The sequence below is a fragment of the Solea senegalensis genome, linkage group LG19 (assembly GCF_019176455.1).
Source record: "Solea senegalensis isolate Sse05_10M linkage group LG19, IFAPA_SoseM_1, whole genome shotgun sequence".
NCBI classification, from domain to species: domain Eukaryota; kingdom Metazoa; phylum Chordata; class Actinopteri; order Pleuronectiformes; family Soleidae; genus Solea; species Solea senegalensis.
The window spans coordinates 16,857,934-16,882,776 of record NC_058038.1 but is presented as its reverse complement, the minus strand read 5'-3'; the positions used below and the strand labels follow the sequence as shown (position 1 = coordinate 16,882,776).

At 41.9% G+C, this 24,843-nt stretch overlaps 2 protein-coding genes across 3 annotated transcripts in view; one reads left to right on the top strand and one right to left on the bottom strand.

The window, feature by feature from the left end:
• LOC122785653 (glutamate receptor ionotropic, NMDA 2B) overlaps window positions 1-22,329 on the bottom strand; it is a 119,006-nt gene extending 96,677 nt beyond the window's left edge. Inside the window, exons 1-4 of one of the 2 annotated variants that reach the window (XM_044051548.1) lie at window positions 22,285-22,329; window positions 21,910-22,052; window positions 14,771-14,909; window positions 13,546-13,653 (exon numbers count right to left, since the gene is read on the bottom strand). In XM_044051548.1, the coding sequence (XP_043907483.1) occupies window positions 13,546-13,572 (27 nt within the window). In that variant the 5' untranslated portion in view covers window positions 13,573-13,653; window positions 14,771-14,909; window positions 21,910-22,052; window positions 22,285-22,329. Of the gene's footprint in view, window positions 1-13,545; window positions 13,654-14,770; window positions 14,910-19,617; window positions 19,688-21,909; window positions 22,053-22,284 lie in introns of those variants that run through there. The other variant, XM_044051549.1, reaches the window with a different exon arrangement.
• A 49-nt stretch (window positions 22,330-22,378) lies between these two features.
• fmc1 (formation of mitochondrial complex V assembly factor 1 homolog) lies at window positions 22,379-24,757 on the top strand. The gene is made up of 2 exons (XM_044051129.1): window positions 22,379-22,588; window positions 24,221-24,757. Exons 1-2 carry the CDS (start codon window positions 22,469-22,471, stop codon window positions 24,422-24,424), a joined length of 324 nt encoding a protein of 107 aa, XP_043907064.1. The 5' UTR covers window positions 22,379-22,468; the 3' UTR covers window positions 24,425-24,757.
• Window positions 24,758-24,843: the final 86 nt, after the last annotated feature.

Genomic DNA, 24,843 nt, shown 5'->3' with positions numbered 1-24,843 from the left:
ATCTCCTCACTCACCCCTGCGGCTGAATATTGACTGATGACTTTCATTTTCAGTTACTAATTTTACACATTTCAATTAACTCCACGTATTTTTGCATAGGAGTTGCTATGATTAGAAGCTGCGCATGGATGGATTTAACTATCCAAGCCTTAATATTGCTATTTTCACCGGCTCTAATAGAAGAGCCAACGGCAGTCTCCTGCATTTTTTGTGCTCTTTTTTTTGCCCTATCATCACAATTTTCTTGCAGACGTAAGGTTGTCATGGCTGTCTTTCTCACAGTCTTCCCGGGGCCGCTGTGCCAAGCTCCTCGCCACTTCAGGATGATGATGAGACTCCCTACAGGGATAATGACATCTAAGAGTGTCTCTCCAGCGGATGTCCCCCGGATTTAATCCCACCAAATGCTCTGCCTGAGAGAGGTGCGCATCCCTAGAAGAACAGCAGCACTACATACAGACACGGACAGACGGACAGATTTGCCAGTTCAACAGACAGCAGCCTCTGTGAAACAAAGAGGCAGTTAGTCAGTCTGACCAGCTCACCAGCAGACATCCAGCAAGAACAGGAGCCGACAGGAACAAAACACTGCCACAGGTGATCACTTAAGCATTGTGGGTGCACAGTGCTGTGAGTATAACCGCTCTCCACAAAGCCAAGACAGCTTCTCTAATCTGAGAGCAGTATGACTGTATATCTACTGCACACACACACACAGTACAGATGAAAAGCCTTGACGCAGGACAGTAAATGTACCTGTGATTTATACCAACCTCGGAATAAAAGCAGCTTTTTAGGGAATCGGTTGGTAAAGATATTGTTCTGTCGCCTGTCCCTGACCATAACAGGTCAGCACGAGGGGTCAGCTACACATTAGCAACCTTGTTCTGGTTGCAGACGATGTGTTGCACAACAAAATCTCTGTGGATCAAACACTAAGGGCACTTTCACACCAGAGCTGTTTGGACCGCTTTAAATGGACCAGAGTTCCGCTTCGTTTGGGCAGGTGTGAAAGCTCATCCGAACTCTGGTGTGGACCAAACAAGTGAACCCTGGTGAGGTTTGCTTACAGTGAGAAATGCAAACTATCCAACGAACCAAAGAGGGGAAGTGATTGAAATGATTTGCAAACATATAAGCGATCTGAAATCTTCTACATCCTCACTCGTGCATCTGTGCCAACCACAGCAGCACGTCGCGGTCTCTCGCTCGCCGCCACCTTTCCCGGTTCTGCTGCATTCGTCTCATGTGCAGAGCGACATGCCGGATAGCTCGCTGCCTCACCTGCTGCTCATACTGGGCAGCTTCTTGAGCTCACTTCGGGCAGGCAGCTGTTGTAACGGCGTGACGTTGTCAACTTACCGCTTACAAAAGTGCAGCGTGAAAGCGAAACCAAACTAAACAAAAGGTGTGAAAATGTTCTGCATTCCCCGTCCAATCTAACCCAGTCCCCCAGACTATCCTGGCGTGAACAGGCCCTTAGTAAAGGGAGTGCTTTAAGGGCAGTCACGATTCCCAATTTTCAATATTCTATGAATTTAAGTAAAATGCATACAATTTCCTAAATGAAAACAGAGGGATCTGTCTCAAATTATATTCACAAATGTATTAAAATATGGAGTACAATGATCCACCCACATGGCAGGTGAGACATATCAAGATGTTGATATAAAAGACTATTGCACAGCTGAGCCTTGGACAGGTCACACTAAAAGGTCACAGTTTCTCTGACAGAAACACTTGGCATTTGGCAGTGAACAAGCTTCACATAGGGCCTTTTTTAAAGGGGGAACAGAGAACCTGTCAATGTCTGCTGTGACCACCGTTTCACACAGAAAACTGTACATTTGTTTGAATATTTGTTTGTTAAATGTTGACATATACGAACCGACACATGGACTCACTTTACAAATGGCGCACCAACAGCAAACTGCTTACTTATAATTATTCATGGATGCAAATAAAACCAAATGGTGGCACTGATTACTGGTAGGGAGCATAAATGATTATCTGACGACAGCTCAGACCAGCAGACCTCCACAGCCTCTGCAACCCGTCGCCATGACAACTGGGAGACTCGCTCCAGTATCTTCAATTAACGACCCACTATCATTCATGAGTTTGTTTGTGCAAAGCTGTAAGATTAAAATCCAGTTAGCCCTTTCTCCTTGCACTCACGCGCTGATATAATGTAAAGTAAAGCCGAGGCGGCAGCAGCACAGCGACAGCCCCACGCTCCGCTCCATCTCCACCGCTGCCTCCATGCTCCATTTGACTAACTTCTGCTCCACTGAGGGCCGGGCTCATCCCACCATTTCTCCTAGGATGGTGTCAATTGTGCTTGCAAGACTCACAAAGGTCTTGAATTAGGAATAGCGTGCCTTGAAAGAGACGTGGTGTTGAGATTAGACCTGTTGGTTTAAGCTTAGAGATTTTAAGACTCACTCACACTTCCATGCAGACTTAATTCTAGCTACGGTTGTAGTTCGACTACACTGTTTAATTGGACTGCTGTCTTTGTCCCAGTAAACACTAGCAGAGAATCAGTGTAGTGAGTGATGTGTGTCTGTCTCTGCTATATTAGTTGCTTTCAGCTTGTTAGTGTTAGGTCGTTTCTGGCTTAGCTGGCAACTACTATACCCAAATTTCCAGGCATCCATCATCCATCTTCAGAGAACCCGGAGAAAACCCACGCACACACGGGGAGAACATTAAAGAAGGCCCATATTCTGAGCGGGTCTCGAACCCGGGTCTTCTTGCTGTACTTAAATTTCAAAATATTTATTTCTTTGAGCTAGCAGAGCATAAATTTTGTCCCTGTCAGTCCTTTTATTATTTTTGGGTCAGAGCCCGAGAAGTATGGACTGTGGAACATGAGCACCTAGGTTCGAGTAAGGCTGAATGCAGAAACAATAATAATAATAACAGTTAGTCCAACTTCAATTCAGTGCAATTTCAGTCAGACTAACGTGTATTTTAAAAGTCTGATTTTAGTGGGACTAACACAAAGTACTGACTGTTCTGCACATTCATATATTCAGGAGCCATTCTCATTGCTAATTTCATTCACTCTCTTTACTCTTTCATCACTGGACAAAAGCTTTCTCTTGTTCCCATCATTACACCGACTGCTCTCTCGTCCCTGCTTTGATGCGATCATCCAACACAACAACATATTTCTCTTGTTACGACACAATCACAGGAGTGGTGGTGTGTATTAAACTGGGCTCAGTGGCCTTGCAGTGGGTTAGTGGAGTGTTTGTGTCCTCGTGGCCTTTTTGTGTGATATAATAGTGTTGACCCCAGTGGCGCCAGACCCTCATTTTAGAGTTATTATATTTATGCAACCACTAAGCTTGTCAACTATTACACAGTGCTGTCAACCTTTAGGATCTATGCACGGCCAAGGCCTGCAGTGGACAATCTTAATTTCTGGTGAAAAATTGAGCAGCGGGCTACAAGAGAGAGAGGGGGAGAGAGAGAGAGTAAAAGTCAGAGAGGGAAAAGGAGTGAGTCCTGTATATTTTATTCAGAGGCAGCAGTGAACAATTCATAATCACAGCAGACTGATTCACAGTTTTAATTAAAAAGTAGCCTTATAGCGCCGGTGGTAACATCTTGATTTATGGAGACACAACTTCAGGGCCCCATCCACCACAGAGAGTGAGTCCACCAAAGAGGAGGAAGGCCACGGATAGAAGCAGAGGGGGAGCTAAAACTCATGAGGAGAGGAAGTGTCGTGTTCCTCTCACCAAGGTGGTTGGCACCGGGGGCGTATAACTCAAGTGTGTCAAAGTGTGTGCATGACAAGCATATGTGCAGGCCTTCCCCCCCCCTCTGTGATACAGAGGGACTGGGACCATATTTTGGTTTATTCTAATATTAGTGGGAAAAGGTGAGAAATAGGTGCTGGTATGGATTTTGGCTGGAGAATAAAAACCTCTTGGAAAATGGCCAGCGCTGCAAAGATTTCACCAAGGCTGACGAAATTTGTGTTAGTCGAACAATAAAATGTTAAGTTTGTGTCAGCTACTCGAGAATCCCTCGATAAAAAAAGATATTTTAAGTAATAAGACATCAGTCAGTGAGCGAGTGAGTCAGTACGTTTACATGCACCGTTTAATTGAGCTAAGGCCGTAGTCCGACTAAGACAGGCAAAACAGATGGACGGTGAGATGGACGGTGCTGTGGTTCTATACGTTTGGTACCTGCTGTACATGTTAATCGTGATACGAATTAAATGGAGAATGGCTCTTGTGGTTGCTGTGTTTGAAGAAAGACACCGCCGCCGTCGTATGATTCCAGTACTGCAGTTTATACATCCGCAAAGTCCAACTCCAGTCCGACTAAGCTTATACATGCAGGAGTAATCGGACTATGAATCACATTACCCAGGTATGTTAAGACTAGCTGGATTTTATTTGGACTTTTGACATGCAGGTTAATGCACTGAGTGAGTGCGTGACATGAAAGCATGAGAGAGCATTACAATAGATGAGGAAAAGTTATGTGAATTTAAGAGAGGAAAAAAGAGAGTGTGATTAAAGAAGTGAGATAAGTGGAAAGTAAGGCGCTGCATTTAAGTGAAAACTGAATAGCACAGTGTGTCTCTACTTTTTTTGTGCTTGCTTTTATTTTCAATGACTCACTGCAGTGCTCCAAGACTTCAGTCCGTGTCCATGTGTGTGTGTGTGTGTGTGTGCTAGCTTCCCCGTGTGTGCTCTTTCATTCTTTATCACTCTGCCTGATTGATTTTTTGTGGTCTGGCTCACTCACAATCACGAAAGAAACCAAAGTGAAAGCACATACACACGCACACAAAATGACCCACCTCATACTCTGTCACGCATATGCACAAGCACATTGGAAAAGCCTGCATCATTTTGAATGATGTATACACATTCTACAAAATAATCCATTTATGCATAAGGCCCAGAAAGCTTCACTAAGTAATGAACACGCAGACACTGTCTCTCTCTCTCTCTCTCTCTCTCAGCCTTAACCATTCAAGCATTTCTATACCACTCCTTCAATGACACCAATGATTTAGCACAAACGATGTGCGAAACACAGCAAAAGAATGCAAGTACATGCTGAGCCCATCGGCAGAAAACGATACGTGAAGAAAGATCAATATGTTGTAAGCCAAATCTGAAATTATACTCATCAAAATGCTTTCACAATATGTGTGTACGGCAATGAGGAGCTGACACACCGCTAAAGCAAGGATAAGAATTTATGACAAAAAAGTCATTATTGTGAGACAAATGTGTCGCCCCAAACATACACATATATCACCAATTGTTCTCTTTTTTTCCCACACACACACACACACAATCACTACAAAGACAAGAACTAACCGCAGCCGAGGAGGTTATATCCTATGACACCCTGAGGGTTTCCTCACGACACAACACATACGGTATCACAGCAGTTACAGATAATGACACAATTTGTCATGACAGATATGATAATTCCAATTGACTTAAAATATTATTATCATGTTCAAACAGAGCTCGTACTTTATAAGAAAAAATGTTCTGAATTTGAACTCTAGGACAGGGTTTCACTACCGTTTTCCTGGATTCAATTCAGTATCATTTCATTTAAAGACATTTCAGTTTCCATAGCCACAGTTGCCTTTGATGACTTGAATCACTGACCTGATCCTTGAAATAACAGAGAGATGATCGCTCGTGCTCGAAGCTCAAAAAGCTGTTCAAGTTCAGAACACCCAGCCTAGATGCACGTCACACATTCTAAAGTAATTACCAAGTTTTCCAGCAGAGGGTGCTGTGAGCGCAGCCTGCCCTGCACCCATGCCCTGCACCCATGCCCTGCACCCATGCCCTGCACCCATGCCCTGCACCCATGCCCTCTTTGTTTATCAGAAGAAGACGACAGTCACATTATGTTGTTTTGAGGAAACGACTGAGGACCCACCACATTGAACTGTCCTCCTGAGGAGACGATCACAACAACAAAGCATCTGAACAGTGGTGTGTGGAAAGTTTTTCTGGTTCTACACCATATGGCGTGTTTCCGCCGGCTCTCTCGTCTCGACTCGGCACGGTTAAGTTGCGTTTCCACAAGCATAGTACCTGGTACCAGGTACTGTTTTTTAGAACCTGCTCTGGCGAGGTTCCAAGCACGCTGAGTAGGTACTATGCGTGACGTTGCCTGCCGGCCACTGACTGGCCAGAGTGCCGTCACAGGAAGAGACGCCCGACACAGAAATCAAGCCGAACAATGCCGAACTGTAGCTCAGTTAATCAGACTTAACAATCCTAAAAATGTGGCTTAATCTCCAACTACTACCAGGGAAATGTCTAAAATCTCAATATTTAACAGAGGAGTCTGGTGTATTTAGTAACAGCACCGCTGATCGCGAGCAGCAGGCTGCTTAGAAGTCAAGGATGTAGCGGCCCATTTAGTCGTACCGCTCTAGTCATTAGTCATATCGGCAGATCCTGGTGTGTTTGCCGATATCTGATAATACATTTTAAAGACAATATCTTATACTTAGAGACTGAAATATCATTGAGCAAATGCTTTTGTTTGAAGAGAAATCCTTCACTAGAAAGAATTTTGGTTGCTGTTGTTATTGTTACATTTAGGAAATCAAAGCCATACGTCTTGCCTGCAGTCCCTTGTCTGTTTAGCATTCTTAATGCACAGATCCAGGGAACCTGTCAATGATTAAGCTATCATACTTCAATCAGGAACACTTCCATTCTAATTAAACCCTCTTTTTTTTTTGCAACAAATGGAAATGCAGTTAGAGCATGCTAAACCAACAAGAGTGAGACAGTGAAAACATTTGAATCTAGAAAGGGGGAGGCGACAAAGCTTTGCCAGCAGCGACAGTGAGAGGCAGCATTGGTGTAGCAAGTGAGAGCAGAGTGTTCTTTAAATGACTGGGATTGGACCATGACTAACAGATTGCAGTCAGCTGATTACAAGTGGGGGCGTATGACGACCGTGTCCTGCATGAACCAACGCAAGGCTTCATTTGCACCTGCTATAAACACAGCTAATACAGGATTTATAGATGCAATTACAAAGTGTGTCTTTGCTGTGAGTCTCAGCAGCTTGAATGGTGTGCTTCATGTTTACCTCTGGTATGGACTGCACATGGCCCACGGACCTACTGTCTGGGTTATTTTATTGTTCTCTACCCTCCAGTGACTCCTATGATATCGTTAATATGTGTTTAATGGAGCGTCTCTGTGACCCATCGGGCAACGGGCTTTTTTCATGATTAAAACAAGATTTTCAATAGTTTAAGCTTCTTAAATGTGAGTATTTTCTTAATTACTTTGCTCTGGAGAACAAAGAAGTGAATCATTTTGGTTTGTGGACAAAACAAAACATTTGAGAACATCATCATTTCCAGGTTTGACGAACACCGATCAACATTTTTGAAGGTTTTCTGATATTTTATGGACCAAACGATTCATCGAGAAAATAATCAATTATGAAAATAATCGTTAGTTGCAGCTCTATTTGCAACATTATACTACTGTATTTTTCCAGTAAAGAAATAAAATTTTAAGTTTTTTTGACGTCTCAAGTATGTTTTGTATTCATGGGGTTAGATTAAATCATTGGTATATACGGTGCCCCCCATCAATATAAACAATTCAGTGTGAAAATGCGGAAACTCACTGCCCATCTCACAAAATACACACACACACAACCACACACACACTCTCTCTTAATGAGTATGCCATCACTGTGTGACAGTGTGAGTGTGTTCTAATTGTCTCATCTTTTGAGATGGCACATTCTTGGGCCGTGGTTTAAATTAACACCCAGTCCTCCTCTAGTGCTGCTGTTATTCACACCCACCCCATCACTGCAACACACGCACACACCCTGGATTTACCCCTCCAAATATATCCTCGTGCACAGTCCGTTTCACACCCATGCCGTTGCTCATTCTTTGTCCTTTGACTGCTCCATCACCAGCCAACATCTCATCTTTATATGTGCTTACAGTAAAGCCCTTGTGTATCCTTATGTGATGTTCACAACAAAGAATACAGTCCAGAGTGTGAAGCACCTTTAGTTAACCAAGACATGTCAACTCGCTAGGTGCAAAAAAAAACACTTAAAAACATAAGAGATACGAGTTACGATATTCATTAATCTAACAGGAAACCCTATTTATACTGTGTAATTGTAAATATTTTAAGATGTATTAAAATAATGAATAATAAAGGGTTTGAAGAAAAGCAGAATGACTTGACATGACAACCTACAATTCTCAGTCATTTTAGCTAACAAAAATCATACTTTTATAGTCTTAACACCCAAATGCATCCAAAATCACACAATCCTTTATTCAATCTGCTACAAATATATTATTTAAGTATATATTATTAAGTGAGTAACATAAAAAACATAAAAAAATAACATAACACATAAAAATTGTCGCGCTCTATGGAGGGTCACCATCTTGCACCACTATGTTTCCACAGCAAGTAGTGCTGTGTGGATCAATGCTCAAATATCAATACTTCCAATCCCCAAACGTGTCACTTTCACAGTCGCACAGTCTGCCAGAAGGAGCGATTCAGAGATCGCTAAAGCAAATCTATAGCTTATTCCAGCATTTTCATGACAGTCGACAGTGACACAAGTGACAGTGTCTGGAAATTGATCCACAATTAATCCATGAAGTATGAACTCTCTTGTCACGAGTGGACAATCTTAAATTGGCACACAGACGACTGAGATTGTGAGGCTCCGTTTCTGGTTTTACCGATCAAATGGGAGATGAAAACAGGAACCACTGACTGCATATATACAGTAAATGGGGGTTAAACTGCTGCAAGAGAGCCGCAGCATCTTCAGGTGCATCGAGTTTAATCAGTCAGACTTTGACAAACCTATTATGTTGGTAGACTATGCCTTACAATAGCTCACATCACACTCTCCCCTCCTCTCCCGTTTGTTTTACTGCATCTTTCTGTTCTGCACAAGACAGAGTGACCAGTTCTCTGCTTCCCTCTACCCTCGTTTCTTCCTCTGTTTTCCTCCCTCTGCGGCCGAGCTGCCACATATCACCAATTTTGACAGAACACGAATGAGGTCCCTCAGGGAAACAGGAGCTCCCTATTGGGAGCTCTCTTGCTAAACTCCTCGTGGGCATTTTTCCTTAACACAACCCAATCAATAACATTTAATATTATCTACAGGCAAACAGAGTCAAAGGGAAGAAGCTATGGTTTGGCTTTAGGACAGACTGAGGCTGAGACAGGCAGACAGAGCGACTGAAGCGAGGTGAGCATTAGCTATGACATTTTCAACAGCAGCCGGAGCAGGAGACAGGGCTTCATGTCGGGGTTATCTTCAGCTCAACTCACAGAAGAAAGCACACTCAGGGGATGGTTGGGGGTCACTGTCCATGCTTGACCATTTCATCTTTGCAACATCACAAACAGGCTTTTAGAGATGCGTGTGTGTGTGTGTGTGTGTGTGTGTGTGTCGGTCTCAGCTGATGGTGCCCGGCCTTCCAATCTCATTGCAAGGGGGCGTATCTCACTCTTGGTATCGGGGAAAGCAATTCCTTTTATGGTATAAATTGATTAATGATCCAGCTCAGCTTTCATAATGGGAAAGAAAAATGTAGCGTAGTCAAGCGGAGATGAACAAAAATACGTTTAAGTAGCATTAATCAGTCGGGACTTCAGTGCAACAAGACATTCATCAAATTCTCTCTGAATAAAATTAAAATAAGAGTGTTATTATTGCGGTTTAAACCTAGATCTGAGTTGCTCTTAAATCAAGAATGACAACACGACAGTAAGTAAGCAAGCCACTGTACTGTCTGTGTCTGTGAACAACACAACAGTCTGAGCATGATGACATTACACAGTATGATCCATTTGTACGATTATAAATGAGGTAAAGAAATGTTTCTTATTGTATCATTAGTCGCAATCATCGCTTTCCTCAGCTACAGTGTAAATCCCACTGACACGCCGAGCGCTGCCGTTGGTCCTCGAGGCACGTGCACTAGTGTTTCCTGTCGATCGCAGCTGCTCAAAGATGCTGACCTGTAGCATAAGCGCACTGAAACAAATCATCAACAGCACAGGCTCTCGATGAGACCAGAAAACAACAAGTCAGCTGAAGCACAGCACAGGCACAGAGGCTGCTCTGCTCGACAACTGCGCACATACTGGTACACGACACATGTTCACGTACAGTTTACAAGAGATTTCTGAACAAATCATCTATATAATAAAGAAATTAGAGTGAGAAGCATAAATATATGAAATAAACACACTACATACTGTATAAAATGAATATATTAATAATAACTAAGAATTATTTCATCACTATTCTAACATCCATCTGGGCAGAGGGAAGGCGTGAGATGAGTTCTAACTTAATCAAATCTGAAGCCGTAGTTACAAATAAACTCTGATTAAGAGTGCCTGACTTATTAATAAATAATAAATGCAATAAAAGAGAAGTGAGAAGTTATTCATTTTGGTTTGTGGACAAAACAAGACATTTGAGAACATCATCATTTCCAGGTTTGACGAACAACCGATCAACATTTTTTGAGGTTTTCTGATATTTTATGGACCAAACGATTGATCGAATAATAGAGAAAATAGAGTTGCAGCTCTAGTCATGTTATCGTAATTTTGTCAAAGACGAAGCACTGTTTACACGATCTATGGTCAATAAAAAGTAAGTAAACTGAGGAAAAATTCACATCACAATCTCAGTGTAAGATGATGTCTTTAGATTCCCTGTTTTCTTCAACCAACAGTGGAAGAAAATCCACACAAATTAACTTTACAATGACAAAAACACGCTGAAAAGCTTCACATTTACAGAAGCTGTGTGTTGATCTTCTTCCAAAATAGCTGTCTCTTTGATTCCAGTTCATCACCTTAGTTGTCTCAGCACATGATCAGTCCGACAACTGGAGCACAAACACTGGCGGCACCTGGAGCCTCCTCACAGCAACATCTGAGCACGCATTAAATAACAGATGCCACCAAAGCAAACGTTGGAAGTGCGACGCTTAGCTAATGATTGGATCTCTGGGCTGTTTTCCAGGTGACTTATGTTACGGCCCTGCTGCTGGAGACAAGGATGAGTGAAGACGTATTGATCTGCTGTTTTGCAACCCAATCGATGCCACCGCACAGATATTAGCCGTGTTTTCAGGTCAAGCTAAAAGTCCACCGATCCAGACACTCAATTAATATGAAGTGATACTATTAACCTGTGATAAATAACACTGACGTCTCGCAATCACCGCATATGATTGTGCTGCGCAAGTTTATTCGATTACATGATAATTGAACATCACTGGTGCCTGGGTTGAACAATGTGATTGGTATTCATTACGAGGAGAAATGTGCCAGGGTACATTTGCTATGCCTGAAAAGTTTCTTTAAATAAGACTGCGTTCGTTTTCAAATTAATGAGATATGCCCACACCCACACTGGAATTTTTAATATGGCCATAGAACAGAACTGAAGGCAGCATCAGCACACGAGAAGTCATTGTCTTCCGGAGAAAACACACACAGCAGCACTCTCTCTCCTCGTCTCCACACATCTACAGAAACAACCAGCAAATCACTCCCTTCTCTCCTCATCTTTTTTTCCTCTTGTCCCTTTCTTCATAAAAAGCCTCCTCACTTCCACATCTAGACACAGTTGGAGGAAAACAGAAAAAAAAAAAACTTTCTTTGATTTCAGGTTCTTTTTTTAAACTTAAAAGAAGAGTAATGTCAACTATGACTATTCTCCAAAAATAAGCTCATATGTAGTCTGGCCTATTTAGCAAAAATAATGCAACGCCTGAAACACTGAGAGGAAAACGGCTCATACTGTATATTCACAGATATCTGCCATTATCAGAAAGGATTTCATATATCATATTGTATGTTACGGGCCACACGGTCGGTGGCAATCTAAAAACGTGCAGATTCGGGGATTAGGTCAATTGAACACTCTAAATTGACCGTGAGTGTGAGCATGAATAGTTGTTTGTCTGTGGCTCCGTGTTGGACCTACGTCAGCTGACATTGACATGGGGCCCCCTGCGACCCCCGATGCGGAGAATAAAGCGGCAGATATTGTATGTTACACATTAAATCCCCACTTTTGTGCACTGAGCATGAATGATAATGCAGGGCCTGCTGTTAATTGGATTTGAATGGAAATGAATGGACATTTTACATTTAATCAATGGTGCCGAGTGCTGGTGACATACTGAGGGGCCAAAATTCCCTTTAAAAAAGGTCATTAGGCATTATTATTCTAATAAGACCACACTTTTATTTCATGATTCCGGCTAATGCTTTTTCTAAACTCGAAAATTAATAACAAAAAGGTTCAGAGACCAATAAAGGCGAACTGTATTAATGCCCATTTTTTCTCAACGGCAGTGGGGCCAGCAATGTTAATGAGATTCACCCTCGCTGCTAATTGATGTAATCTTGTATGACGTAAGGCAATAGTAAGCAATCTGCAGCGTCAGCATTAGCCGAGGCAGCTGTGTGACTTTCAGCTAACGACAGAAGGCCAAAGTAGAGGCACTTCATTATGAAGCTGCACTGCCGCTCTGCTGCTGGCGAAGGCTTGTGGCTTCAAGTAATAGGAGTAACTGTGTAATGGCAGCATTTGCAGTTTGCTCACACTGTGTGCACACAGTCCCCCACCCAACAACCACTGTCTCCTGTCCAAAAAAAAAATCCTTTTCTCACTCTTGCTCCTCTGCACCGAAGCTGAGTCTCTTAAACGTCACGGCTGATTAATAGTGTATGGGCAGAGATGAAAAGAGGAGGAGGCAGGGAAAGGAGAGGACAAAAGGTAGAGAGGTGTTTGGAAGTAATGTTGTGAACAACAAAAAAAAACAGATAGTAGCAGAAAACAAAAAATTGTGCTCATATGATAACGGCCTCTTGTGGCAAATACATTTGCTCTGTGTAATTTGGTCCTGGATGCAGAGGGAGAGCGAAAAATGTTTTCTTTTATCTTATCACAGAAAAAACATACAGTATACCATCTCACACACACACACACACACACACACATACACACATAAACGCAGCTGAATTAAACAAACATGTCCAAAACAGTCACACGCTTCCACCACAAAAATCTCATTCAACACATCCCTTAATTGCCTGATCAATGCTTGTAGAGGCATGCAAATTAAGCCGATAGTCAATAGGGGCTGGGTGATGTTGAACGTCCATGCACTGAGGCATGCCATTGATCAAAGTGCACACTGTGCTAAAAGCCCAGGATTAAACCATTTGTCTGTAGGCTCCACCTTGAACCATTACCCTGACCCTCAAGCAAACCCGGCGTGAGATACAAAGCAAAAAGCCCTCCAGAAGTTTAAGACCATCCATCACTGAGCTTTAGGAAAGGCACACACTTTCTTAGCCAGGCTGCAGACGCACTAACACACACACAGGTGAGATAAGGCGGGACGTTCTCTATAGGGACAGAGGAGAGAGAAAGGTAAGAGGAGCTCATGCATCAATATCGTCTCACCTTGTGTTTTGCCAGCCAAAGACTCATCCCAGCGTCTCAGAAGTAGCATGATGGTGCGGCCTGGGACTCCTCTCTCCCTCTCATAGCCTCAGACTGAGGGAGGCTCAACTGCAATCAGCAAGAGACAAAAGATTATAATTCGGAATTTTCAATTTCTAGTTTGTTTGTTTTTGTTGACTTTCAGTTTGTGTCTACACTCAAAAACAGCCCATAAATGGTTTGTTTTCATAAAAGCGCATACATTTTTATACTGTGTTACACTCTAGGTTTTTATGCCATTCATCCATTCACAAACACTCACAAATTCACACCGGGCATGACTCTGGACAGTGCAGCACTTTCTTTTCTACCACACATCTATCAAGTCCATCCACCTGCTGTCAGCAAGCGTCGACAGCTTTGACAGACGAGCAGAGCCGAGGATCAAACCCACAACGTTCTGAAAGACGACTCACCCTGCCACTGAACCACAGCCACACTGAACCTGCTCTCTAACCCATTACTTCCTTCCTGGCTACACTCAGTTTGTTTACTTGTTAAGCACTTGTTCTAAGTTCTTATTTCTGTCTTTATTTATTTTTCATACCGTTAGTTATCTGATCTATAATTTTTAATTATCATTCATTTGTTGTACTGCTTCTTTTTGCCTTGAGATTTTGTTTTTAGTGTGCCTGTGGGGTTGTCATAAAAGCTATTTTGTGACAATAAAGCTCTCACACTGTGTTGAAATACACTTTTTAAAAAAAAACAAAAAAAAACATTTTAAATAGAGCAAAACAGATTCGTTAAAACCCTCATATGCCACATGTGCCTCCATTGAAATGATGACTTTAAATTTAGACTTTTTCTGCAAGGAGACAAGACCAACCACCTGGGACGATATCATCCATCAACTTTGTTAGCAAATGAATAGAAAGATTAGTTTAATGAATGGTTGTGGATGTCAATTGTTCCTTTATCATTTGCAGGTCTCACTCCTGTTCGCTCCAACAGGCCACACTCCAATCAAATATCAAATAAAAGCATTTTAGGCATCATAATTAATTGAATTACACTCCACCACCTCATTAGGTTTGCTGAAGCAAATACAGATGTTCATGAATGGTGAGATTCGCCAAGCATGTATCTCTTTTCCACATCCTTTCAGTGGTGATTGTGAAACAACAGTGGGGTGTGTGTGTGTGTGTGTGGGGGGGAGGGGGGTTGACTGGCACCAGGAACTCACAGCAGTGTTAGGTGAAATCCTCGAGGGGTCAGCAGGGTAAAGCAGCAATTCCGAGGTAATTGTGCTCCACAGGAGCAGCTTCACTTCTGTTCCTCTGAAGAGATGTTTAGCGTTGCTTGTTTGTCTGACGTCGGCCAGTCTGTTATTGCATAGGGAACAGGGAGGACAGAGGGTTAGAAGCAGGTCACAGCCAGTTAGACTCTCATAACAGTTCAGTGTGCGGTGGCACCGAGTGCAAACTATGACCCGCTTTCCTTAGAATTAGTAAGGTTTGATTAAATGAGGGCAAATTTAAATACACAACTCTACATACAGCCGTCTGTCTAACTGCGATGGCCATTTCTGCTTGACTGAAAAGCAATGTGACCGTCCTGTCTTGATAAGACTACAGAACAATATGATAAATGGTGTACTTGTTTAAACGTCCTCTGGTACTGTCTCTGTCTTCCTCTCCCAACAACAGGACTCTATTACCCCCCCTGATTTATACATAAAATACATCATGAAAATATTCCCCCTCATGAGTCCATAGGAGTGCCTTAACTAAAGGGGAGAACGGGAGTCTCACTTTAGATAAATTAATAATTAATTGAAATGTGTCAATGAATAATAAACCAATCTCTGCGGGGTAACAGATTGTTCTTTTCATATTTCATAGATTGATGGGCCTCACACAAACTCACACACATAATCACAGACAAACACACTCATCACATGTACGCCCGCCACTTCACAGTCGACACATGAAACAGAAGGGTGGAATGCAGAGTAGATTAAAACATCAAAGAAGGCCAACGCTGCTCATAGGAAACGCTCAGGCTCTTTAAGCTTGTTTCTTTCGCTCATAATAATCCCACAAAAGACTCATAAACGCTGCTGTTTCTGTACACACTTTGCTCGGCCGTCTCCTCTCGTGGACAGCGTCTGCGCCGATACAAGTGCTCTTAATCAGCGCCGATGAATTATTGAACAGCCTTTTTATATCAGATCATGACCCATATTTTGCCTGCCTGAAGTGACTACGCTGCCAATAAAATTGAGATGTACTTTTTTTTGAGTCGTCCCACATAGGCCTCCCGCTACCACTCTAATGGCCGAGCCGGATTCAGACACACGCTGCAGAACGTTACGAGCTTTAGATGGAGCTCGGCAACTCTGATACACTCATTTAACGAGATGATGGATGAGGCTGTCACACGGTGTCACACATAATGTGAATCCGGGGTGTTAAGTGTTAACTCGTACCACGCTGTGGATTTTCATGAGCTAAAATCATCTTCAGGTTTGACTTCTGACACACACACACACACACACCAACATGCAAATCCTCTGGTGGCACATGGAGGGGGAAGTTAGTGGGAAATGAAATACCTAATCGAGTGTTATTGCTGGTTTCATTAATGCATATGCAGTGCTCAGAGCCAGACATAGGAGTTGTATTGTTGTCTCATTAGGCAGCACATGGGGGGAGAGAGGAACAGAGAGAGAATCTGCAGGAAGGGATAGGATTATGAATCTCCTTAGCCCCTGCTGTCTCCCTTCTCCTGGCTTGTTTATCAATGGCAACGGCAAAAACTGAGCCAGGAAAATTTCTTAAGCTCTATGAAAAGACTTTGGTCTGACGTCACAAGTTGAGGTTGTTTTTTTTTTTTTACTGAAACGTAGGATTACACGAAAGAGGAAGCTCCTTAAAAAAACATACAAAATATCATTAAAATAATTTCCATTATGACACCAAAACATAACATGACATGATGTAATCTGGCTCTTTCATGATCACCACTTTTTGCATGGAAGAAACACTCGGCTGTGTCCATCTTTCCAACTGTTCACCTGGACAGTGACTCCTAATTCTTCCACACAGCTACGCTTGGGAAGACCAGTGAAAAATCAAGTCACATCAAAACAGCAGTTTTACAGTTAAGTGGGACATGATGCTCACGTCATTGTCTACTTTGCTGCTGCCACCTCTTCAACCGCCACATCAACGGTCTAACTGTGTTTTCTACTATTTTCGTGATCATTAAAGGACAAAAAACAAACAAACAAAAAACAAAAACAGCTGTGAGCTGCATGTCAGAGGCAGTTTGCACCCGAGATGTTCATTTTGCAGCGTGGCAGCTGTGACAGCTTTGACAGACTACCTGGGTTTAAGTGCTCATCTGTAGATGGGCTATAGGGGTCACATGTGTGCCAAGAGCACCAAGCAGAATGGGTAATGGCCCTGGGTTAAGAGAGCAGGTCCCAGGTGCATTTCACAGGTATGGAGCTGTAACCTTGACTGGGCACCATGTGCACTCATGCACACACATACGCACACATGCACACTGTATAAATTCAAACTGTCAGCCGAATGATACTAAAGTTAATCAGAGAAAAGGGGTCAATCGCTGCTGCACCTATGATGGATGGATGGACGGACATGTGTGCATTTGTGTGCGTCCCTGAAAGTGTGTGTGTGTGTGTGTGCTAGTGAGAATGAGAGAAAGTGGATGTGAACGTGAATTTCGCTACAGACACAACAAAAGACGCAAAAATGTAATTCCAACATTCCTCACAACGAGATGAGAAATACTGTCAGTCACCTGCTGTGAAGCATTTTATGTCTTTGGAGGAAAGAAAAACAGCAGATAAAAAAATAATTACACTGCAAAAAGGGCAGTGTGTCTCCTCGTGTATATTACTTTATTGATCTACATATATATTCCTCACACACACACACACACACACTTCACAGCATTAAATAAGAGCGTGGAGTTGCACTGACAGGCTACAGTGGCTGTCCTCCACTGGGCAGGCAGAGGATAAAGTAAAGAGCTAAGGACTAAGTCGACCTCAACAGCTCCAAGCACATTCATGTGATTTTATATCGCATGAATAAAAAGTATGCATGTATGAAATTGAATACTCATGGGAGGGGGGGGGGAGGATAAATGGTGGTAAACTGTCAAGGAATTTCTGATAATACGTCAATATCCATTCAAATTCCAACCTCACAGCACACGTACATCCATGTCACACACACACACACACAATTACCAAAAATATGAAGCTAAAGATTAAGATGTATTAATATGATCATCATCCAAGACATGCAACAGCAATAGCATGTATGGATTCAAAGCACCGTACTCACCTATTTAACCCTTAACACTGACAAATGCTAAATCTAATCAATTTTGTAGGCAGGAAAAAAATGATCATACAAACTAAAGACAAAGATGTTGCTTGAGTCTTTAATCCGTGTTAGTAAAATCCCATTCTGATTCAATAGTTGAAAAAGAAATATTGAAATCAGTCAAAAAAAAATGTCAAAAAAAAAAGTGTCCGGAATTTAGAGCAGTTTTTGATTATTGTTAATTATTTTTGTCATTAGGAATCAAATCCAGGATTTAAAGGGTAATTCCACAGGAAAAACAGCTATATCCAGAGTGGCTTTATCAAGGTGACGGCTGCTCAAAAGTCCCACTTCCCATAATCTTCATGTAATGAAGATAAGAGGCTTTAAATCTCCTTCAGAAAAAAACGTGGAAATATAAAAGATGAGATGAATAAGGAAATGAACTGTGTGGTTTGCTATGCATCCATCGATTGCTGTGCCTCTTTTTGTAGCTCACACACAGATAAACACACACACACACACACTCGCAAAATTATTCCGTTTCGTTCCAGTCAGCTTCACGCATACGAGTCAACACATCTTCCATTTTTGTAAAATAAAATAAAAAATCTGCCATTTGTATTTTAAATGGATAGAAGTCAAGCTGATGAACTGCAATGTCACCAAAATGCTAAATAAATGGCAACTGCTGTCTGACGCTGGCAAGTCGATGACATGAAGTGGTCGAACATCAATGCTGTTGAAAACTAAGAACACACATGAAATGATAGATAAATCAATAATTGGGTCAATTCGGCGAGGGTGAAAGTGATGGTGAAAAACAGAGACTACGAGAGGTGATTGAAAAGATAGAGGCTTGAAAAAATGAAAAAAAAGAGGGAAAATCCTTCTGAGGATGAAGCCGGTAGGTTTTTTTTTTAGCCAATTCTCTTTGAGTGTTTGTGTGTCTGTCTGCAGGAATGAAAGTCAGTTCAGGAAGATACAAGACAGAGCAAGGGATGGGGGGAGAGGGAGAGAGGGAGAGAGAGAGAGAGAGAGAGAGAGAGAGAGAGAGCACCAGAGAGGGGAGTATTAACAGACGACTCCCCTACAGAATGAACAAGTGTCGGCTTAAATACGCTTTGCAACAACTGTGCACCGTCGCTCATGAATTACGCTTTTGCTCAAGTTGACCTTCATCTGATGAACATTCAACGAGGAAACTCAGACACACCTCACTCTGTCAATAATGAACATTCTCTGCACAGAACGTGGAGTGTAGACGTCTCGGAATGTGCATGACGGCAAGCAAACGGACATGTGAGGAGGACAGTGTGTGACAGCGGGGCCTTTCAGACACTTTAATGAGAGAAGAAGAAGAAGAGACTTTTGTGCAACAACATAGAAATGACAAGAAAGTCAAAATGTGGTTCCATGATGACGACCGGAGTGGGTGCTTGCTTGATGAGTCACTGTGGTCTCGGTTGAGGAGAACAAAAATAAAAAAAACAAGTCAGAAACACACAGATTATAGTATGTGAGGGGACAGTGACGTGATGATGACATGGTATGAGGCAACAGTCAGCTGAGAGCCAGATGGGAGGGGAGCCAAAGCTAGGTTGTAGGCCAGTGTGTGCGTGTGTGTGTGTGTGTGTGTGTGTGCGTGTCAAGGTGTGTATCCAACACAAAAACACCTTGCATACACAAACAGAACAAAGACTTTGAGACAGACACTAAATAGACCTACCTATGGTTAGATTTAAGAATCGCCCAAAAAAGATGCATAGGATGGTAGAAGGAAAAAAGAGAAGGAGGAAATAGGAAAAGGTACAAAAGTGAAAAAGGCATAAATAGAAAACAGAAGCAAGCCAATTATAATGTCTCTATGAAAACTGCTTAAAGTGAGGAAATTAAAAGACTCAAGAAGTGGTTAAAGTTACGGGTGGACAGTGAGTGGAGCGGTGGGGAGTAGGAGGAGGAGGAGGCAGGCGGTGGAGGGAGGAGGGAGCGTGGGCTGCACAAGGATAGAAAGGGCTGCAAGTGATAGCAGTGAGGGAAGGAAGAATGAATGAAGGGGGAGAAAAAAAGAGGATAACGGGGGCAAAAAAAATCCCCCTCCTCTTTCTCTTTCTCTTTTTCTCTGTCTCTCTGCCTCTCTCTCCCTCCTCGTCTGGCTCATAAATAGAGGAAATTGTTGACCAGGTAAATGGCAAAATAGATGAGAAGACAGAGGACCGAGAGAGCAAGCAAATGAAAAGGTAAAGCACCTCCCAGCAGCGCAATGAGGAAAAAGAAGAACAAAAAACGAAAGATAAAAGCAAATACTCCAGTAGCCTCCGTTGTCTCCAGTCTATATGTGGAAGGGGGGATTGGCTAGTGCCAGTTGTTCCCCTTCCCCGGCTGCCTTCTGCTTTCTTCTGTCTCTCCTCCCAAAAAAGCCTTCCCATCCAGATGACAAAAGCCACAGATGTCCTTTCCTCTCTGTCTCAACTCTGGACTGATATCACGTACCACTCACACAGGTTGGACATTGTTGCAGCAGCAACGCACAGTATCATCAGTATTGCTCAGGGAGAGAAAAAAAAAAAGGCATTGGGGCTGCTGCTAGTCAAGCACTGCCTGCCTCATGAGGAAGGATACTGAGCTGGAATTGCTCTGTCTCCCCTCTCCCGCCCATCCCTGCAAAAAAGATGGGAGGTGGGCCCACTCGCTGCATTAGTATTCATTGAAAGAGTGTGAGAGAGAGAGAGTGAGAGGAGAAGGTGGGGGGGTGGGGGGGTGCCTTCCAACAAATGTGGAGGAAGCAAACCGGTGTGCAAAACTGATAAGAGACTGGCTCCCCCTAGAGTCAATTATCAATACTCAAGCTCAAATAACAGGAAACACTGGGTGTAAAACGCTGGTTAAATGACCTGTGACCTGCCTTCACACAATCCAAACACCTATCATTTTAAAATCTGCAGGTGAATTCTCTGCCTCAGATTCTCCAGTGAACAGTGAACAGTGTTGGCGTAATCCACTGACAGAAAAGTCCCTACATGACTACAATATGACCCTGTTTTTTGACCTGAAATCACTACTTTTCCTCTCTGTGTGAAGAAGTACCAGCATCTTTAATCTTAAATTGAACCAAGCATTAAAAAGGCTTTCTGTTCAGGTCCATGGTGTTTTGAAGCAAGCATCTTTTTTTTCCCCTCTACATATGCACTGAGACAAACTCAGCGTTGCCATAGTGACAGATGGCTGCTCAAAAGTGGTCCAAATCAAAGCTAGAAGCAAACAAACTAGGTGGCCAGAAGTACCTTTAAAAGCCAACGACTGCAGACAATTTTCTCGGTTTCTGCTACGTGGATGATGATTTCATTTACTGAGATTGTTTGATTTCACCTGATATGCAAATGATGACACAACACTGCATTGTGTAGGACAGGAAAGGTATGCACTGAAGTGAGGAAAGAATTTGCATATTTCTCTTTAAAAAAGCTTTACATTCATTCCAACAGGCAACACTGAAGTGTATGTGTCGTGTTGTACCAATAATGAAGTAGTTATTTATAATAAAGAATGGCAAGAAAATGCTAAGGAGATGCTGTCAGATACTGAAATGTGTCAAATATGATTACAAATCCCCCCAGTCTCATCTACTGACAGTTATTCTAAAATATAGAACGAGATGATAAATGAAGGGTCTTCACACTAGATCAGATTAAGGTTGCCAAACATTAGCAGGTGATATGGATCACCATCAAATTATAATGACCAACCAGTAGATGTTACACTTGAAATAAACCAAAATATTAAGCCTGCCCTGCTGCTATAATTCAGAAAGGTTTTGGAATAAGGTTTATCCAGAATTTATTGATTATTCCTTAATTTATTATGTTGTTAGTCATTAACTGGTGGTTACATTTACACATTTATTTGCTCAGTTATTCATCTATTAATTGATTTAAATGTTTAGAGAAATGAGAAGAAATAAAAAAAAAGATGCTAACAGTTCCTCAAAGTGGGTTTTCGTGTAAGGGCATTTTGGAATTACCTCATGGTGACGTTGAGGGTGGAAGCCATGTAGATGAAGCTCAAAATGTGGTAGAAGAGAATAGGCGGAGGTGAATGGATCATCAAGCACGGGAATGACACATCCAACCGTCTCTACTCCAGCTTTTGCCAAGTCTCAGGCATCTGTAAAAATGTCATGGAGAACAATACAGTATATTGACATTATATGTTCGAACGACACCCCTTTTCACGTGTGTGCTCGGATTAAGAACTGGGGTTCAGCACCGTTTAACACTTCACACAAACAAACGGTAGTTATAGGAGGAAAAGCTGAATTGTTTACGTGTCTCCATTATGATTATAAGTTCACATTTGGTTTGTAGGCTGTTGTAGCCTGTTAAAGACGAACTGTTACCTTCAAACAGCCGCAGGAAAACGCTGGACGGAACACACTTCACAGGTGTTGCGGGTTGAACCTTTTTAGTGTGACACATCGCCGCCTTGTGGTCGACATTTGCGCGTGTCGTCTGATCGATTGTGCGTCGTGGATTGAGCATGCCTGGCTGTAGTCACAGCATTAATTTGACCACAGATCAGAGATGGCATCGCCGCTGCGAGTGTGCAGAGGAATCTTAAAAGAGTTACGAACCATCCAAGGACCGGTGTACAGACAGTCTCTGGCCTACAACTATGTCATGGACCAGTTTCGTAAAAATAAGGCGAGTTTCTAAGCGACGGTTGGCTGTTTTGGCAACATTGCTAACGGGCGCTAGCAAGATAACACTCATAATAGCTGTATTATTTGCTAGTATTTTACATATAATGTCAAAATGTCTCTTGCTTTTCAACCCTTCGTAAAATGTAGAAATGTATCAAATATCCATTTTATTGGAGTGTTTATTTTTCCAACCCTGACTTATTTAAGCACAAGGTGACAAATGGAGCACAAGGACATGCTAACATTAGCTAACGTAGCATGGCTCACTTTGTGTGCCCTGTTCAAACGCAGTTACATCAGAACGTGTTTATATGATCGTTACTATTAGATATCTGCGTGAATGTGAAACAAGCTGAATAAAGTCATTACATTATTATGAATTACCATGAGTTATTGAATTGTAAGTAGCGTGGTATGTTTAGAAATCTAACTTTGTGCTGGAGTAAATCCCCTACATGTTTACATAAACACTATTTACATTATCCTTGTTCCATGTTTGAATTGCTTGTTTTGTATTTATGCAAAACTGTCGCTCATTATGGCCAGGGTGTCCTTGGAAAATAGATTATTAATCTCAATGGCTATTTTCTTGATAAATAAATGTTTAAAAAATTCAAAAACAAGGTGACTAAAGACCACATCTATCTTTGCAGTGAGGAAAAACATTGGACACATTTTCCCCTTTTTCCCCCATCACCTGTCAGCTCCAGATTCAGCTCTCTATTCATAACTCAATGAATGTTGTATAGAACTGCAACTAACAATTATTTTCATAATCGATTCATCTTAATCATTTTCTTGATTAATTGAGTAATCGTTTGGTCTGTAAAATAGAAATTGTTGAAAAATGTTGATTGGTGTTTACCAAACCTGGAAATATTGATGTTCTCATGTGTCTTGTTTTGTTCACAAAACCAAATGTATTCAGTTTTAATGATTTCTTTTTTATATGGAGCAAATAAACCTGAACATATTCTCATCCCTCAATCAGGGAACTTGTTGTAATTTGAAAAAACACTCCTACCGATTAATCGATGACCTAAGTAGTTGATGTTTTGATTGAGATGATGCAGCCCTAATGTTGTATTAATCTTTCTTTTGAACAATCTCTACACATGTCCATCTAAGTGCTTGTGATTCCTCATGTTTCTTTGTTGCACCGCTGCCTGTTGAAATGAAGCATTGGGGTTTAAAACATGTTGCCGTAAAGCCTGTATTATTCATGCTTGAGAGAAGATGGCTTACCAGGGAGGTTGAATGCATGTGTAATCACTGAAGCACAGCAGCAAGGAGTAACTCTTGCATGTCACTGTGTATTTGTCCCATATTTGTCTGAAAAGCCCCAAAGGCCCGATCATGTGTATGTGAATCTCTGTAGGCTGTGGAACACATGTAATGAAGGGAAAGACGCATTATGGCATAAAACCCTGAGATAGCGTACATTTGTTTATGTTGTATACTATTACTGGTCACATGGCTATCTCGTAAACAAAGTCTTCCAGTATTCTTTTCTTTGATAATCGATTGAATACAAAAAAAAGAGAGGACAACTTAGCACCCTCCATCAGACTTATCTATTAATGTGGATTTATTGGGATCCTAATCTTATTTGCTTTCTTTTTCCTGCTCACAGGTGACAGGAGAAAGGTACTGCCGTGCCCAGCAGGAGGCACACCATGCCTCACACACATACCTGTGTTTGTTGACATCCACCAGGAACCACATGGCCCTGCACAACCTTTACCATGGCAAAGGAGAGCGCAGCCCAGAAGAAGTGGCTGGCCTAGTGGGGCTCAGGCTGCCCACTCAGCCAGGAGGAAAAGGCTGGGAGAAATGACAACAAGGAATCTTGAAACTCTTGAGAAAAGACTGCTTTGTTGCCAGTTCAAGTGGCATCAATACATTTTACATGTGAAAATGTATAAATATTTGACTGTAATCCTGCAGACTGGGGATTGTGCCACTGTAGACTGCTACAATATACCATACTTTCTTAACAATTGAAGCATATGTTGAATACCAAAAGCAAACACAAACATAAACTGTAAGTGCATTTTCATTAATTGCCCCATTAAAATATGAATTACTGTTGCACTTACATGTATGGAATTAATGTGCATTACATGTATGGAATCGTTGAGAATATATTAAAACTTGTAAAATGTAAAAACATACTTGTCATTCACTGTGGTACACATTGTTTTTCTTACAGATATCTTCTGTTTTCATGCGTGTGCATCAGGGGAAACTGGCTGG

Bases quoted from the DNA above. Each gene is read 5' to 3' on its own strand.
- fmc1 (XM_044051129.1), top strand. From the start codon at position 22,469: ATGGCATCGCCGCTGCGAGTGTGCAGAGGAATCTTAAAAGAGTTACGA. The intron at 22,589-24,220 runs GCGAGTTTCTAA...TCCTGCTCACAG, and splicing joins ACCAGTTTCGTAAAAATAAG to GTGACAGGAGAAAGGTACTG.